Source organism: Cardiocondyla obscurior, linkage group LG18 (genome assembly GCF_019399895.1).
Source record: "Cardiocondyla obscurior isolate alpha-2009 linkage group LG18, Cobs3.1, whole genome shotgun sequence".
NCBI classification, from domain to species: domain Eukaryota; kingdom Metazoa; phylum Arthropoda; class Insecta; order Hymenoptera; family Formicidae; genus Cardiocondyla; species Cardiocondyla obscurior.
This window is the reverse complement of record NC_091881.1, coordinates 4,748,330-4,766,195: the sequence shown is the minus strand read 5'-3', so window position 1 is coordinate 4,766,195 and position 17,866 is coordinate 4,748,330. Positions and strand designations below refer to the sequence as shown.

The following is a 17,866-nucleotide window of genomic DNA, read 5'->3' as shown; positions in this document are numbered from 1 at the left end:
AGTGTTATATTGCACGAATAGCGACTCCCTGAACGCATCCGAATTCCAAGATTTCTCGCTGCCGAGACTTCGAAACCGCTCGAAAAAGAAAAGTAAGAGGAGTTTAGGGTGATGAAAGTAGTATTCAAAGCCAAGACGCCGCTCCCGCGTTTTTTTTCTTTTTATTATCGGGTTAAATGCAGTTCAAGCTTCCCCACTGTTTGTCAAAGATGGCACTGGCGGCTACAGTCGGAAAATCAATGGCGCGCGGTCAGTTTGTTGGCAGCGCCACGATTCTACAGAACGTTTAGCGGAGTATTCATACGCAAGTTGACCGCGACACGACGCTAATCCGCGGCGGTCTGAGCCCGCCGGATATCGTTTTAGTAGGACACGTTGGACGCGGAAAACCCGTCGCCGAGGCCCCTTCGCCGTCGCGCACGAGTGCGCGGCCGTGATTTACGTCGCCACGCGTATTTTCCGTCGTGGAAATCGAGCCGCGGCGTCGCGTCGCCAAGTGGAATTTTCCAGACGCCGACCGACACGGCCGCGCCGCTTCCGGTGGCGCTCGCGAACGTCCAATTCGCCGTGTCGCCAGAGAGCCGAGAGAAAGAGGTGCGGTGTTGCGTGACTGGGTGCGAGCGACCGTGGCGCGTGTGTGTTTGTTGTGTTGTTAAGCGTAAACGAATTTTACAAAGTTTCCCATGCTCACCGCTCTTTCGGGTAATACTTGAACGCGAGCAGACCGGAGGAAGAACGGCCAGGTCGAAGTAAACTCGGAAGAAACGGGCCAGAGTGAGCAAGAAAGAGAGAGAAAACGTACGAGAGAAAGAGAACGAGAGTGAGCGAGAGATAGAGTGAAAGAGCGAGAGAGAAAGAGAGAGAAACACGCATCGCAAGGGGGCGACAGGAGTGAGAGAAAGAGAGAGAGAGAGAGTGTGTGTCCAGTCGGTCCAATTGATAGAGGGTCGTATTGGCCCGTGACGAATAGAGGCCACGATGTCGTCCTACATCCAGGTCGCCGAGGACGAGGGCGAGGAGCCGATTGAACTGCCGACGGAAGATGACACTACGTTGCTGCTCACCACCCTGTCCGCCCAATTCCCCGGCACCTGCGGCCTTAAGTACCGCAACCCGGAGTCCCGGACGATGCGCGGCGTCCGGCTGGTCGACGGCCGGCTACATCCACCCGAGAACGGCTGGGGCAAGGCGGTCTACTTCTGCGTATTCCCCAAAGGTACGAAATTACTCTTACATATACATATACATATCGTAACGTATATATAAGCGCACACATACGTGTGCTTCTCTTCTCATTCACGGTACTTGTAATGGCGGCGCTGCGTTCGCAGACGCGAAATCCGGCGACGACGATGATGCGACTTCGACTCCCGGAGTATTGGGTTACGGTAACCCAGGACGATTTTTAAACGTTAAAATTTCTTGAAACTTATTCTTATTTTTGTTTCTTTTGAATATGCATACGGTACTCTTTCTCTTTAATGTGTCTGCATTAATTTAAAAAAAAGCTTTAAAATTGATACATTAGGCCTCAAAATATAAGGAAGAAAAAAATAAAGCGATCAGAATAATGTTCCATTTGAGAGAGAAAGAGAAATGCATTTGGTCCAAGTTTATTCTAAAGCTATCAGCATCTATCTGTCGGAAGCAATCACTTCTTTGTGTTCGATATATTTGACGAATTTATCTAAAAAGAGCAGTTCTACACATATGGTTACTCTAATAAGTTTAATGAAATTATTTTTTAATTAATGCACCTGTCTTGTAATTAATGGAATAATATTCTTATATGTAAAAATATTATAAATCACTACTGAAACTAACTTCGTCGTAGATGAATAGCGTAGTGGCCGAAGAATGAAATCAAAGTTTAATATATAAATTATAAATCTTTTAGCTGTATTTTTTTTATTTTATTTTTTTTCAACTTTGTTTTTCTTTATCTTTTTTTTTTTAACTTTTTTTTTTGTCAATTACAAACATAATTAGGAGCCGGTTAGACGTGAACGTCTATTATGTCTTTTCAGAGAACAAACGTAAATCTGATGACAATTTGGAAAATTCCACAGCTAAGACTAAAAGAATGGAAACGAAGTTGCGTTGCACTGACTTGATTGTACTCGGTTTGCCATGGAAAACCACCGAACAAAATTTGCGCGAGTATTTCGAAACATTTGGCGAAGTTCTAATGGCACAGGTGAGTCTCAGCGATTACTAAAGTTTGGGTTTGAACTTGGACATTAACCCAGTGAAATTCTATACTAATATTGTATCCTGTAATAATCTATTAAATAAATAAAAGAATGATATTACATTATAACTCCTTAGAATTAAAATCTTTAGAACAAAAAAAAATTTTTTTTTTTTTTTTAACAGTTATAATTTAATAGTTATACTTGTAATAATCTTAATGAGGTAAATATTTGTAACACGTTAATTGTTAATACTCCTAAATAATAAAAAAAAATGTTTATTCTATTATTTAATGTAATAAATGTGAATAACAAAAATATTTTATTTGTAACAGTAATATGCAGAATATTCGTGATTGTGAAAAATTCTAACAAAATCCATGTTTTAGGTAAAAAAAGATGCAAAATCCGGCCAAAGTAAAGGATTTGGTTTTATTCGATTTGGAAGTTATGAGTCGCAGTTGAGATGCCTTGCTCAACGTCATATGATAGACGGCAGATGGTGCGATGTTAAGGTTCCTAACAGTAAGGTAAGAATATAACTTCTCAGATTCTCCAACTCTTTCTGCTACTTTTTACCGCTTTCTCGAAAGTATAAGAAAATTTTGAAGAGCGCTAAATCGATGGTGCATTAAAGCACGTAAGAGCAAATAAATCATTTTAAAAGCAATGAAAAATCAGATTAATATTTTTTTTTTCTACATTCAAACGAAGCTTAGTAACTTTTTCAATATTCAGCTTACGATCACCATTACTCATTTGTCGTAGAAAAAAATAGTAAAAGACTTTTCAGCTAGATCTTATTTGAAAAATGTGCTACTGCAATAGTGTCTCAGCTCGATAAACTTTTAATAACATCTCTTAATTTATTAATTACATATTTTAAGATCATTATTTTAATAATTATTATTTTACCGAAAGCTATTACTACAAAAATTCACATTTAATGATGTCATTAATATATCGCTTTATATTGTTTTTGAAATGATATATTCTCTCTTTCTTTAAAGTACACGTGCCTTTAATTTGTACATATTTTTAAAAGTAAAAATAATAGCAAGATTTATTATTGATTATCGAAATAATTGTATTTATCTTTAGCGAGATTATTTTTATTTTTTATTTGACAATAACAATCTATACTAATTAAATTTATTAAAATAAAAATTTAATCCATTAATTCGCAGTACCGTCATTTATAATTATACATAATTACGACATATCAAAATAACTTAAATGAATTTTATCTTTATTCGATTGCCTGATAAATTTCAATTTGTTTTTAAATTATATTTCTTATTAAAAAAAAATCGTCTAAGTTTTATTTAGTTACAAGACTGCAAGACGAATGTTTTTAAACTTCGATTGCTGTCACTAGCTTAAGATTATTTACCAGTTTTTACTTTTTTTTAATTTTTTATTTTTTTTAAGATATGTACAGATATAAATGCACGTGTAATATTTCAAGTGAAGAATGGAATGTCGTATGAGAGACAGTCGGCTAAAGCTGATAACTTTTGATTGTGGATACAGATAATACCTTATCTTATGAGCTTTCTATCTTCATTTATCCATATAATACTTTAAGCGAATAGCAATATTTTCTCATATTCTTTGAATATGTTATTTTTATGTATATGAGACATGTTTCACTATGGTATAAATAGATGAATGTGCGAAAGGCTATAAGAGTGGTGAAATTATATAGAAAGAATGCAAAATGTCTGTATGTATGAATGTATGTTTATACGAGGGTGATGCGTGAGCCATGAAAAAAGCAACATTAATGATGTGTTTACGTGAAAATAATACAGTGTGTTTGTGTCTTTAAAACACGGCATGAGATCTCTTTAGAAGAGTGATTAATAGTTCTGTGTCAGAGATTGCAACGTAGAGAGAAATGACTCGATAAATCGTACTTAATTTACGGCAGATTTAACGTCGTGTGTTATCTTTCGCAAGATTTTTCTAAAAGTGGACGGAGCTTTTGCAAAGGCTTCGATCACGACAGATAAAGAAGGGAAAAAAAAAAAGGAAATTAATTTTTTTGAGATTCAATATCTTTGACGCTAATAACTAGAATACTAAATTGCGTAACATTCCGAGTTAACGAGCACGCGTGAATGAGAATATTATAAGAAGGAATGTATCGCGCGCATTGCATTAAGAGAGCGTAATTGAAAAAGAAAAAAAAGAAAAAAAAAAAGAAGTCAAGATTTTCACGCTTTTGAGCGCGGATACATGAAATATTGTAACGGGTATGGCTTTGTGTGCTGGAGTATGTAAATGCAGAATCACGCAATCGCGCATGAAGCGTGAACAGCCGTGAATCGATTTCTTACATTCGAGAATTCGCGCGGAATCTCCGTGATACGGGTACGACGCTTTTAAACGACTTTTGCGATATCAAGGATGCGATCACGATATCCGAGTAACGTTCTAGAGTCCAGGGCGTGTGAATGGCGTGGCCGCGTGGAAAAGATTTTGCGAAGCGACGCTGGATAATAGAGTGCGTGATTGGGAATGAAACATTCGCGAGTGAATGGCGGAATAAACTCATGTCGTCATGTCACGTTTTGTGGAACAGATAGATGCGCTGCGAAATCACTTATTACATTCGCGTGGCAAATCTGGAGAAAAGGTCACATTTCGCTGACCTGCTCGCCACTTATATGTGTTGTAGAGGAAAGTAATCTGAGAAACTTGTCGTAAGAATTAAGCGGAAAATGATATTGGCTTAAAAAAGAAGAACAATCAAAGTATTATCTTTTTTATGCTTTGTTTTAGATGGTATAAAGTGATAAGAACAAAATGTGTAGTTTTAAATGAAAGGAGCTTATGTTCACACTCTGTAACCCTTTAACAGTTTTTTTTTTTTTATCTTTTTATTTTTATGACGTATTATTTACACTTTAATGAATATCTTTTTTTATATTGATACGTCATATGTTTTCTACATATTTTACATCCAGTTTATAGTGTTCTCTCTAAACGAATTTTGTACATGTTTCTAGTAATTCTTAATTCGTGCGAGGAAACTTCTCAGGACATTTCTTCCTGCAATATATGTAAATGTCGAGGTGTAACCTTTCCTGCGGATTTATCCGTTCGCATGTTTCGGTGATCACTGTTAATCGGGCTTTGATTAGCTAATCATAATCAATCCATTCTTTTCTGGAACGATTGTGATTGACTAGCCTGATAACTTATGGGTTGTTACTAAACCTGATTAACAGTGCTATGTAAACGTAGTTCATGTCGCGTCAGCGGGGTACCGGAACGATTTGAGTGCGTAGTATGCGAGATCGCGGTGCCGCGTTGCTGTGGCGAGCGGAGCGAATGCGAGTGTGTGTCTCAGCATTTCGATCAAGTCTGTATGTGATTGTCGAGGGCTGGTGTAATCTGGTTGCAGAATATTGATGGATTAATGATGGCACGTCAGTATGATACGGGTAAGCACGGTAACGAGTGCTACCGACCTATACCGGTGCACACGCCGAGTAGTCGCAGAGTGCCGGCGTCGAAGCTGTACGTAGCCAACGTAAACTCGTCGTCCGAGGCCACTGCTCCGCCTCCGAGCGCGCCACCCCCGAGATACGATTCGGAGTACGATTACAAAACGACTCACTACCCGTCGTATCCTCCGAACTATCCCTACGATGATAACAAGTACAAGTACGAGGGCGGCGGCGGCAGCGGCGGCGGCGGCGGCGGTGGCGGTGGCGGCGGCGGTAGCGGTGGTACCGCCGGTAGCAGCCAGCAGCAGCCCGCTTACAATGCCTACAACGAGAAGCCGAACTACGCCGCCTACGAGGAGTCCACCGCTTACGATTCACGCGGTTACGTGGTGCCACCGCATGGAAACGCCGCCGCGGCGCCCGCTAATCCGGCGTACCCGCCGTCCGACGGCGAATACGGGTCGCGATACTACGGCGAGGGACGTGCTGGCGCTTATCTGGCCGACAATTGTCCGGAGCAATACGACAAGGGCAGGTACAGCAATTACGGTTACGATCAACGGTACTACTATGAGCAGACCGACGGTCGTTACGCCGTCGCGGCGACTGACTGCAGGTACGACGTACGTTACGCGGACGCAAGGCATCCAGACGCTAGGCATTTGCCAGCCGAGCCCGGTCGAGAGCCGGATTGCCGATACGTCGACGGCCGCGAAATAGATAGGAGATACATCGTCGATGGCAGGGAACCTATGGACGGCAGGTACGCGATGGACACTCGCGAGGTCGACGGTCGCGAGCTCGACGGCAGATACGCCGATCCAGCGAGATACTCGGCGAAGGAGAACTATTACGATCGCTATTACAAGCACAGACCGTCGAGGGATCACCACGTCGCGGACACGTCGAGATACTGAAGAGAAAATTCGTAATTACAATCGATCATGTCTTAATGGGAATACGTATGGACGCGCGATGAGAAAAGTCATCGACAGTCTTTTCTCCCGGACTCCTATCAAAGCGAATCCCTCACACGCATTTATACCACGCATCTACGAGAGCTAAGGATATTGTTACATACATATCGCAACCGTGCTTAAAAAAAATAGAATAGCTATGATCGGTTAACGTAATAACAATGTCGTATAAACGCAACCATTGTTTGCGACACATTACTTTAGCGAATTTTTAGTCGACGTCCTGAAGCATCATTTATTAAAGCCAGAAATATTAATTTTATATATAATGATGTGTATATGTGTACGTAAACCACATTCTAATCCATTTTTGGACTGTTATTGAATATTTATTAATGCCTAACACTTTTTTAATACTTTACATTTGCAGATAGCAATCGTCATTTTCTATAAGAAAAGGCAAAAAAATAGTTTTATTGTTTTATTATTTTATTTTATTTTATTTTTTTTTCGTGTACTTTAAAGTTTTGTTAACTTATTTCTGATTTAAGCGTGTAAAATTATTTACAGATCCATCGAATTATATCGGGAATGTCGGAAATAAAAAGATGCGTGGTATATAATGTTTGAAAAACTGTAGAAACTCTTAAAAAAATCAACTTCTATGATATTTTAAATTATTTTCAAAATTATTTGATATTTTTACTTGTTTATTTTGCAATTTTTTTTTTTTTTTTTTTTTTTTTTGTTCAAGTGATATATCGGGCACTTATTAGATATGTGCATTTTATTACCTAAATTGTGTTTATTGTGCAATGTAAAATAAAAATTCAAATAAGATAAAAAATATATTTATATAAATACAAAATTTTTTGTAAGCAAACAATTTTTTTAAGGTCTATTAACGCTCTTATATGTGCAGAATAATTAAAATTAGAAAAATTATTTTTATTTATAGAAAATTTGTACAATTTTACTTAAGAATTTATCTCAGAAAGGCGTAATAAATAGTATTAAAAATGTTAGGTTAACATTTTATCCTTGAATTTACTGTAAAAACAGTTGCAAATATTTCTCCACAAGTATACGCACAATAGAGATAACTTAGATTTTAAAGATAAATACGTTGTTTCATATACTTGACTTTCGTGATAAGAAAAAAAAAACATTTCCTTTATTTTTTAAATATTCCCATTAATTCATGGTGTTTGTTAACAGATATGTTGTCTAATGGTAGAAATAATTAGCCTGGAATAACTTGATATTTTAACAAATATCAAAAGTGCTTATTCAAATCGAGACGGTGTAATGTAGCATGATGATATTCTCTACATTGTGAAGATTAAGAAAAAGACAAGTTTGTACAGATCGATGCATGGATTTCCAGTGGTCATAGTGCTTAAGTGTTCATTATATAGATAACACATATGGATTTACACGTAAATCGAGCCACCTGGCGTCTTTTCTTGAACCGATAAATATAAATATTTAAGAATTTTCTATATAAAACTTGGCGTTTGGTGCAGATTAGTAACAATTCGACGGAACGTTAGAGTCCCAAGCCGGAAGCGAGAAATTGCGTGTCTACGGAACTTTGATTGTGAGCATGCGACACACTCGATGTAAACCACCTTGTAAAACGTACCTAATGTACTTATATTACGTATTGCCACTCTCTTGACGAAGCTTACGCGTCTCGCAAGCGCAACGATTCTACCGCCGGCGATATTGTGAGTAATGTGCACTGTACGCAAGTTTAACATAACTGTGAAAACCTGTCGTACATGATTGACTGATTGTGTGTTTGTATGTAGGAAGGAATGATTCAACAAGTACCCTGCAAGGTATTCGTCGGCCGCTGTACGGAAGACCTAACCGCGGACGATCTACGAGATTATTTCTCCAAATTCGGCGAAGTGACGGACGTTTTCATCCCAAAACCCTTTCGCGCGTTTTCCTTCGTTACTTTCTTAGATCCCGAGGTCGCCCAGTCGCTCTGCGGCGAAGATCATATTATCAAGGGCGTCTCGGTACACGTCTCGAATGCCGCGCCCAAGTCCGAGGGCAACAATAAGAATTTCAACAATCAAGTGAACTCGAACATGAGGGGCGGCAGGGGCGCGCCGGGACCCGTCGATAATAATGTGCAGGGCAATTATCAGGGTAACCGTTACATGGGCCATTCGGGCAACAATATGGGCCCAAATGGCTGGAATAATCCGGGAAACCGCGGTAATCTCGATATGCCGAACCTACAGGCTCTGGGCATTACTGGGCAAAATAACGGCGGCGGTGGCGGTGGTGGCATGTCGAATCCCCTGGCGATGAGCGGCCTGAATCTGTCCGCGTTGCCGGTCAATCCAGCATTGGTGGCCGCTGCTCTGAATCAGGCGTCCTGGGGTCTGATCGGTAACCTGCAGAACCAGGGAAACGACCAGGGTTATTCGAACCAGCCGGGTCCGCCGGGCCAGCCACCCTCCGGTAACAATACTATTGGTAACAGCGGCAACTCCGGCTTCCTCAGCTGGATGAATCAAGGCGGCGGCGACGGCAATACCGGCAATCCCGGCACCGGCGGCCCCGGGCCGAATAACCCGAACGCGTCCCAGGGCGCCTGGCAGAATCACCCGGGTCAGCGTGACCAGAAGTCGAATACCTTTCTCAAGTACGAGTAAATTCAATCGGGACCGTGGGTCTACTCGTAAAACCAAACGGATCCTCCATCCACGGGTCCCGATGCAACAGCCGTAAAACGAACAGTGATGACATTAAGTAATTCGACGGAATCGACGGTTTCTTGAAAGCGCGTCGATTCCGTCTCTTCTCCTCCTCCTCCTCCTCCTCCTTTCCCCGCCCAGAAAATAAATCAAGAGCCAGAGCCTATAGTTGACGTTAACATTTTTTCTAATATTTTGCACTAATCGCCACTGCGTGTATTATATAATATTTCGAAACCTTTTCCTTCTCCAATCTCTTAAACGGTTTGATAAATTAGCACAATTACGTTTGTTGAAAGAGGTGGTTTAGGTTTATGTTTATGAATAAAAACGGATAGCTCCGATCATCGGATATATTATATGTGCGCCCGATATTTGCGTGATTTTTCTGGTGTGAGCGTACGATGAATAATGATTTGAGTAAGATCAATGATACATATGAAATTGTCGTATGAACAACGTAATTCTACGACAGAGAGACGGAACTGTATCATTTACGGCTTAGTTTAACGATTGTTAAATGTGTAATTTATCTGACGAGATCTGAGCCTCGAGAAGATTTGGGCTACTTCAATGTTCATCGAACCCAGTGAAATATACACTAAAATAGTTTTTATTCCAAGAGAAATTACCATCGCTGCGCTGACATAACGGTTACGAATTACATCTGCATAATTTCTTCATGCCACCCGAGTACATGAAATTCTCATTTAGCATTTATTATTAAATTATTAATAAATTGAAAATAGCCCAAGTCTTCCTTCGTCGCAAATATCTTTAGGGGGCTTTTGTGAATATTTACTTAAAAACTCTCGTTGAGATATTAACTTTATTAAAACACAGCTTTGGTTCAACTGTGACTAATTAAATCTTTTTCTCTTCTATGTCAAAATTGTGATGTAGGAGGAGACTCGATCGTCTTAGTTACAAGCTTGAGTTTGTAATTAAGGCGATCTCATAGGTGCAATGTGGTAATAAACGTGAAACCAAAGCCAATTAATTTTGAATATTGAGCCACCCCGAAATGCTAGACGTTCGTGAAAGGCGTTTATATATATACATTACATAATACAATATATAACTTGCCATCAAACTATATACAATATTCCATTTTCTTACATATTATTTTTAACGACAGATCTCTTGATTATTTTAGAATCGTTATTTCTCCTTATGTTTCCTCTTGTATTTTTTTCTAGCATTGCGAACTTGGTTGTATTATAAGAATTGACGGCTTCTTTGAATTCAAAGACTTTCACTGAAAACTTACAGAAAATTGTTTCTGTAATACTTTTATCATTTATTATAACATTCTCTAGTAAAATGTTTCCTCGACGTGGGTAACGATTTTATTTCTTACATCATCGTAGTACGAACAGAATATTACTACGTTATGTTTTAAAGAGATTATCACTATTTGGACATAAATGTGAATCCATGGTAATGGAATTACGAAGAAAAAAAGATTCATTTTCATCTATAGAGATAAACAATATTGATATTAAAATATTTATTTTTATTAATTTAGGCATTAAGTGAGTCGAAAATTATCTTTGGTTGTGGTGTAAAGTTACCTCCGTTCAATACGATCCCATTCTACTTTACATCCGCTTCGTGGATAATCGACAGATTATTGTTTTCCAAAAAACGTTAACAACAATTTGAAAGAAAGTGCATAATTTGCGATTTAAGTGACTGTCTGAAAATGTATGAATGTGTCAATCAGCATAGCTCGCAACACACCAGATTGATCGCAGCTATCCGTATTGTATATTATTGATTTGAACTTTTGTTCCAAATATCTCAAATGTAACACATAAATAGCTTATTATTATGCGAGAATTTTACACTAGTGTGCAGGTGTGTCAAAAGTATCGATCGGTGTGTGTGACAAAAGAAAAAAAAAAAAACAAATCGTTTGAGTCGATCAAATTTTTCCATTTTAATTGAATGATTTGAAGAACGCGGAAAAGAAACTTTAGATGTCTTATATGTCTGTGTATAATGTGTCATAAGAGAGAGAGTTCTGAATGAAATATCTTTAACGAAAAGACTTTCAAGGTGTTTCCTGATTGAACGATAATGAAAAAAAAATAGCTTTACTGGTCGAGAGTATTTATTTTTTTCAAAAAAGAAATAAAAAAAAGAAACAAAGAAAGGAAGGTGAAGAAGTAAGAGCCGTAGAATGAAAAAGAATGCAGTTCACATCTCACAATTATAGTCAATAACTTTTAAAGTACGAAATAGTTACGTCGCATTTGAACTTTAAATACCGCATTCGTCACCGCGATATATCACTGTATATCACGTTAAAGGAATTATTTAGATGGACTATTTCAGAATACGCTAATTATCTCTTATGAGTATATTAATTATTGAAAGAATAAAATAACTCTTCTATATAAGAGATGTACGTACCGTTCTGCTTTTCATTTTGTCATACAGTGATTTCATAAAAATGACTTCCTTCTTTTGAACGCGAGATACTACTTAATATACAATTTTAACGATAATAATCTCTCGCTCTTTCTCTCTCATTAGCATGAATTTTCGTCGATGTGCATGTTGCGTGTAAAAACAGAAAAAGAAGAAGAAAAAAAGAAAAGGAAAAAAAAAAGAAAAAAACAGACACAAAAAATGAGAAAAATTTCCAACTTTAGGAATGTCAAACTGGATTACTCAACGCACATGTGTTTGCGTATGTGTGTGGCTGGTAATATTTACGTATGCGTGTATGTGCGTACGTCTGCGTGGATGTACATGTGTAACGGTTGAATGTATTTATTAAATGGGTCGTCTCGAAACCACGCAGACGTGAGTTTTTACTACTTAGCAAAAGTGATGATATCGTTTGTTTAGAGCACTGAGAGAGCGTGTACTTGGCGGGGCGAGGTGAAGAAATGAAGTGACTGAATAATAAATGCGTAAGGCGAGCGGGGGAAAAAAAGAAAAAAAAAAAGCACTGCGGTACTAGATGAGAGTGAGCAAAAAGGTCGTCCAGCGTGTGCTTGGTATTATACATTTAAGATTGAGAGGAGACTGTTTATATACGTAGCGTACGTAAGAAAAGAAGTAAATCATACGCACGTGCGTGCACACACGTACACACACATACACGTACACGTTACATGTATTTATACGAATCTTCGACGAGGAGAGACGCTGCGAAGTTGGTTGATCGCGCATTTCTGCCACACTATCAAGTCTATAAATTGTTAAATCCATCTACGTAGAAGCTGCGGTTTGAGACAGCTTTTGACAAACTTTAACTGGAACCGTACCAAGCTTGCCGCTGCGGCACGAATGTTCGCATTATATAATCCCTTGTAACGTCTGAGAATATTTTCAGGGAGAGTGTAGTTCCTTACGATGCAAGAAGTGAAAAAGAATTAGAATAAAGTTTAATAACTTGTATAAGAAGCAAAAGAGTAAAATTGTTGATGGATGACTGTACAATGAGTAACAGTTGATTGATCATCGAACATTCGTGCGCGAGTCGTCGTAATTATAGATCTACTTGCTCTGACAATTAAATTTGTAGATGTATCTTTTCTCTCTCTCTTTTTTTTTTCCTTTAACACACTTTTATTTTTATTTATTTTAGAAAAAAAAAGAGGGGATATTTTTTATTATTCAGTTGACAAACAAGCCACATGCAAAATAAATTTAAATGAACGTTGTTTGTGAATTTAATTGTCAGACCAAGTATTTCAAATCGTTTGAAACAGCGATGCCTACGATATTACCGGCATCTTATCGTGGATTTCTCAATCGCTGAATATTTCCCGCGAAATGAGAGCGCCCGCTGCTCAAAGGATGCCTTGCAAAACGATTTGGAAGTGATCTACGAAGTATGTAAATACAGATTGATATAAAGCAATTTTAATATCGCTCACAAAATGTAACGAATTTTATTGTAGAGTTAGTCGCGCTCTGTAAAATCGCTCGATATGTTGTGTCCCAAGATAGGGAGAGAAAGAAAGGGAGAGAGAGAGAGGGAGAGAAAGAGGAAAATGATATGATATGAGATGAGATGAGATGAGATGAAATTGCGTGACAAGTCCGAGACGTGTGTCGTGAAACGTTGCCATGTGAGAATGTTGATTCTGATCCGTCGATTTCGCGGCTATTAGGAAAATTTTCGAAGCCCCCGCATCGTGAAACAAAGGCGCGACGAGGAAACCGCGAATTCCAGCATTCTTTTACACTTTTTGAAATACTTGGAGCTAAGGCTGTATATGCGATCCGGATAATCGGATATTCGAACAGCCGAATTGTTCACGATACTTATTATTCGACTACTCGAACTTGCGCCTTTGAACCATTTTAACAATTCGGATCCATATTTCAGCGTTATGAATGTTGAAACTATCCGAAAATCTCAAGACTTTATAACGTATTTGAATCTTGCTATTAGAGTTTCTACAAAATTAATAATGCACACCTCGTCGTCTAAATACGGCATCTGCAATAGCGTGATTCGAATATATTTGCAGGTTCAAGTGTTTTCGGATAACTTTACTATTTTAAACGTTGAAATACAGATATTGAATTTCGAGTGAGCGGGTAATAAATATGTCGAATAATTCGGTTAGTCTTTTATAGCTTCAAGCTGGAGCTATACAAACGAATCGAATGCGAATTGAAGCTGCCCGTGGATTTTTTATATGTACGAGAGCGATCGATTTTTACGCGTGCTGCTACCCATCGAACGAAGCGGAAAAGGGTCGCGATCCTTTTGTCTACACTTTTACAGCGGTATGCCGCGCGAAGTTTCGTAGGTGTGAGCATTAGATGATCGCGAACGGCATCACATTTCCCCGATTCATGTCGGCGATTTTACCGTGAAACTGTAAAACGTTTTCGCCGAGTTAACGCGAGAACACTCAATGCTCTTCGTAACGTTCTCCATTGATTGTAGTGTATGTTAAATTATGCCGAGAATAAAAGACCCAAGCATCGGGGTATCACAGATTCCTTTAAGTATTGATCATCGACGTGCCGCATCCGCGCTGGTTGTCCCAGAATTGTTTCAGAAATACTAATTAATAATAATGTCTCTGTCGGAAACATCTCGACAATCCGACGTCGTCACTTACGTGCCGATAACTTTTTAAAGTACAACCGAGTCGCGATCGGCTTTCGCAAATTTTAATTAAGACAAACCATTGTTCACGAATTAAAATCGAAAGATGAAAATTAATGATGGAACATTATTGTAAGCAGAGATTATTATTATTATTATTTATTTATTTTTTTTTTCTTTATCAGTTTTGAGACAGCCAGAAAGTATCCGATCAATCCGACATTGTCGCGCCTATAAAAATTGTTTAAACACAATACATGACTCTCGGATACGGAGAAATATCATAACTCATCCTAATCTAACATAATACAAATTGTAATAAAGCTGCTCTCGAGAATTTTCATGTACAAAGTAACAATTGTTTTGCGACTTCTCGCCGGCATCGGTGGCCGGCTTCGGTTAAGGCGCAAAACGGCAAGACATTAATTGGGGAGCAACACGAGGGACAGACCGGGGCTTAGGGCGACCGTTCATAACTGTAATATTATAGAAACAAATGGAAGAGTTTGAAAGGTAACGTAACGGAGTCACCGGTGGCCGGTTTTTTTCCGGCGATAGCTGAATGAAGACGATGACTGAAGTAAACGTAAGCCTACGGAAACGTCCGCTGATCCTCCTAAAACAGGTGATTACGATCTGACATTATTTCTCTTTCATAAAGCCTCATCATCTCTCATCAACGAATCAAGTAACAATCGCTCTCATCGACACCTTGGCTTTCCGCAACTTTTACAAAGTTTAATTTCTCATACCTTACTCCACCGGCATTTTCTTATCCTTTACGTGCCTTTTTCTTTTTCTCATCGCCATCTGCGTTTAGCCACGCTCGCAATATTTTTTTTTTTTCTTCCTAAAAGAGGAAAAAAAAAAAGAAAATCTCCTTCCTTCTTCCCGCTAGTCGCGTCTTTTGAAACACTTTTTTCTCTTGACACTCCTCGCTCTATTTAACAATAACTTTTTAATTAAATAAGACATTGTTTAAAGACAAAAATGCGGTAAATGCCAATCGATTAGTAATACGTTCAATTGTTTTCCTTACCAATGTATGCAATTTGTTCCTCGCATATTCGCTTGTTGAACTTTACCGAGAAACTCTTACGTGGCGGGAATTCAACATTAATTTTCGACGACTGACACCCACCCTCGTCGTGGCCCTCGATCTTTCACGTTTATGGAAAGAACGAGACGCCAGAGTCAGCTCTTATTGTGAATTTAATAACCGTACGCTTCGCCACACCAAATCTCACAGAGCGTCACACCGTGGCTCGTGCTTCCCTTAGCGTTTGAGAACACATTTTTGCCACAACCCGCGTGCAACCAGCTGCTAGTTAATAATTCTCACAGATATCACCGACGGTGAATGAGAGATTGCCGGCATACACACGCAGATAGAACGATTTTTTAACGTTTAATAAAATTTACATTAAAATATATTGGAGAAGCAAAAAAAAAAAAAAAAAGGTATTCGAAGAAATCGTTGTTTCTGTGTATTTGCCGCGTGTTCGTCATCTTGGTTTGCAAGCCACAAGAGCCAACGGAGCTGCGCTACCAACGATTTCGGGATATACGGGTCCGTTTTCGGTTCGGGAAGAGAGAAAATACCGGCACTGTACCCTGCGACAATGTTTCTCGCTCGTTCACGTCACGTCCTGGAGTATAAATAGGAGCCCAGCCGATTGAGAAACACCAGAATTGTAAATTTGGAATGTTAGTAATGTTCTAGCTAGCCCGACCTCCCCATCTCTTCAAGTAACCGGTGACACTAATCCTGTACGATTCTGTTCAACAGCTTGGGTGAATATATGTGGATGGTTGATGTCCGTACCTCTTGGATGGATCAAAAGGAACGAACGAGCAAGTGTTGGCAAGTTTTTTGAGATGCAAGTGGTGGAAGGACGCGAAAGAGCGAGCGAGCGAGCGAGAGAGAAAGAAAGATGAAAGGATCTAGAGATGAGAGAGTAAAAGGGGGGGGGAGAGAGAGAGAGCGCGCGAGAGAGAAGTATATATTTTTGCAGGCTAATAGAATTTGATGGGATGATGATGATGATGATGATGATGCACTGCGCCGAGAGAAGTTGCTAGGCAAGTGTGGAACGAGTGCTTTTTTGAAAGCGTGGAGAAGTTTTTTTCGTAAGCGTGACTGCGAAGCACTACATAAGTGAAAGTCGAAAATTCCCCGTTGGACAGTTTAATGTCTTAACGCGATTTTGCTTTCAGATTGCGAGAGCGTACGTCGCAATCCGCGGCGGTGGTTGACCGCGATCGATTCGCGCTTGCTCTCGTTCAAGAAGAAACAAATAACTCCCCCAAGGCAGACGCGGACGTAAACTTACGTTTGGAAAAAAAAAAAAAGAAAGAGAAAAAAGTCTACTTAGATTTGGAGAGGCTTACTGTCCTGAAAATATGTTTACCGATGACTGCGGCAGGATAATGCGCGAACGATTGAAGTAATTATTACTATGTTACCGTACAATTTAATTATATTCCGAGTATTAATGCATTTGACTGTTTAATTCTTGTTAGCTAATGGTTGAAAGTTATTGAAACTGAATACCATTATTTATTATTTATTAAAATCTAGATAAAAAAAAAAAAAACGTGTGTACGTTAATTTACATACACATATACATATATGATTTATTTATATAATTTATTCTATTTCATAATATATGTCTTATATCAAGTAATTAGTGTAATAATTTTATAAAAGTAGAATTCTAATTGTGTATAATAATGTATAAAAATGTTATTTATTCTTGTTTCAGACTCGGTTATCTGTTGAACATCGCATGTAAGGATTTCTAACGTACTATGAGATATACAACAAAAAATAAGAATGACATCGCAAGAAAAATTATTCATAAAGAAAACTACTTATCATATATATATTACAAATATTATATTAGATATGTTCAATTTTTTTCTGCGTATGTTTTAATTGTGTGTGTATATATTACATATATGCTAATTTTAGAAACTTTTTAAATAATTTTTGAAAATTCAAGTTTAATCATTTCTTAAATCACTTCCTTAATTAATTATTACTTCGTTTTTTAAGAGTTTAAGCAATCTTTAGCCGACGTTGAATTTCAATAGAAATTATAATATAGAAAAAAAACTTGCAAACCAAACAAAAAGAAAAGTAATTATAAATTAGAGTAATTAAGAAATTAAATCGACGGTTTAACTTAACCTAACTTGACACCTTGCATATAGACTCGGGCTAACGTCGGATATAATTATTTAAATATTATCTCCGACAGATTCAAAACGTCCGTTTTGTATCGGAAATATACGAGACAAAGCGTAAAAAAAGAACCATTTATAATTAAAATAGTCAATAAGCCGGTATTTTATATGTCAGGCAAACACTTTCTAACCTACAGCCAATAACGTCGAAGTCTCAAGAGAATGATCAAATGCGATTGGTTAATTCCTTCCGCCTTAAAGCTCTCTTACGCTGACCCGTCGAGCTGCCGCGTGAACGTAGTCGTCG

At 38.3% G+C, this 17,866-nt stretch overlaps 2 protein-coding genes and 1 long non-coding RNA gene across 4 annotated transcripts; all 3 read left to right on the top strand.

The window, feature by feature from the left end:
• Window positions 1-307: 307 nt before the first annotated feature.
• On the top strand, window positions 308-8,063 carry LOC139109793 (TAR DNA-binding protein 43-like). Of its 2 annotated transcripts, none has more exons than XM_070669124.1 (4): window positions 308-1,216; window positions 2,070-2,197; window positions 2,582-2,722; window positions 5,605-8,063. In XM_070669124.1, exons 1-4 carry the CDS (start codon window positions 979-981, stop codon window positions 6,565-6,567), a joined length of 1,470 nt encoding a protein of 489 aa, XP_070525225.1. In that variant the 5' UTR covers window positions 308-978; the 3' UTR covers window positions 6,568-8,063. The 2 variants fall into 2 exon arrangements, with proteins under 2 accessions (XP_070525225.1, XP_070525224.1); XM_070669123.1 differs by having other exon boundaries at window positions 312-1,216; window positions 2,028-2,197.
• A 93-nt stretch (window positions 8,064-8,156) lies between these two features.
• Window positions 8,157-14,258, top strand: LOC139109797 (TAR DNA-binding protein 43-like). The gene is made up of 2 exons (XM_070669131.1): window positions 8,157-8,297; window positions 8,382-14,258. Exon 2 carries the CDS (start codon window positions 8,388-8,390, stop codon window positions 9,240-9,242), a length of 855 nt encoding a protein of 284 aa, XP_070525232.1. The 5' UTR covers window positions 8,157-8,297; window positions 8,382-8,387; the 3' UTR covers window positions 9,243-14,258.
• Window positions 14,259-16,240: 1,982 nt separating this feature from the next.
• Window positions 16,241-17,374, top strand: LOC139109802 (uncharacterized). Its single transcript, XR_011546895.1, has 2 exons — window positions 16,241-16,817; window positions 17,136-17,374. It is a non-coding gene; the product is annotated as an uncharacterized lncRNA (long non-coding RNA).
• Window positions 17,375-17,866: the final 492 nt, after the last annotated feature.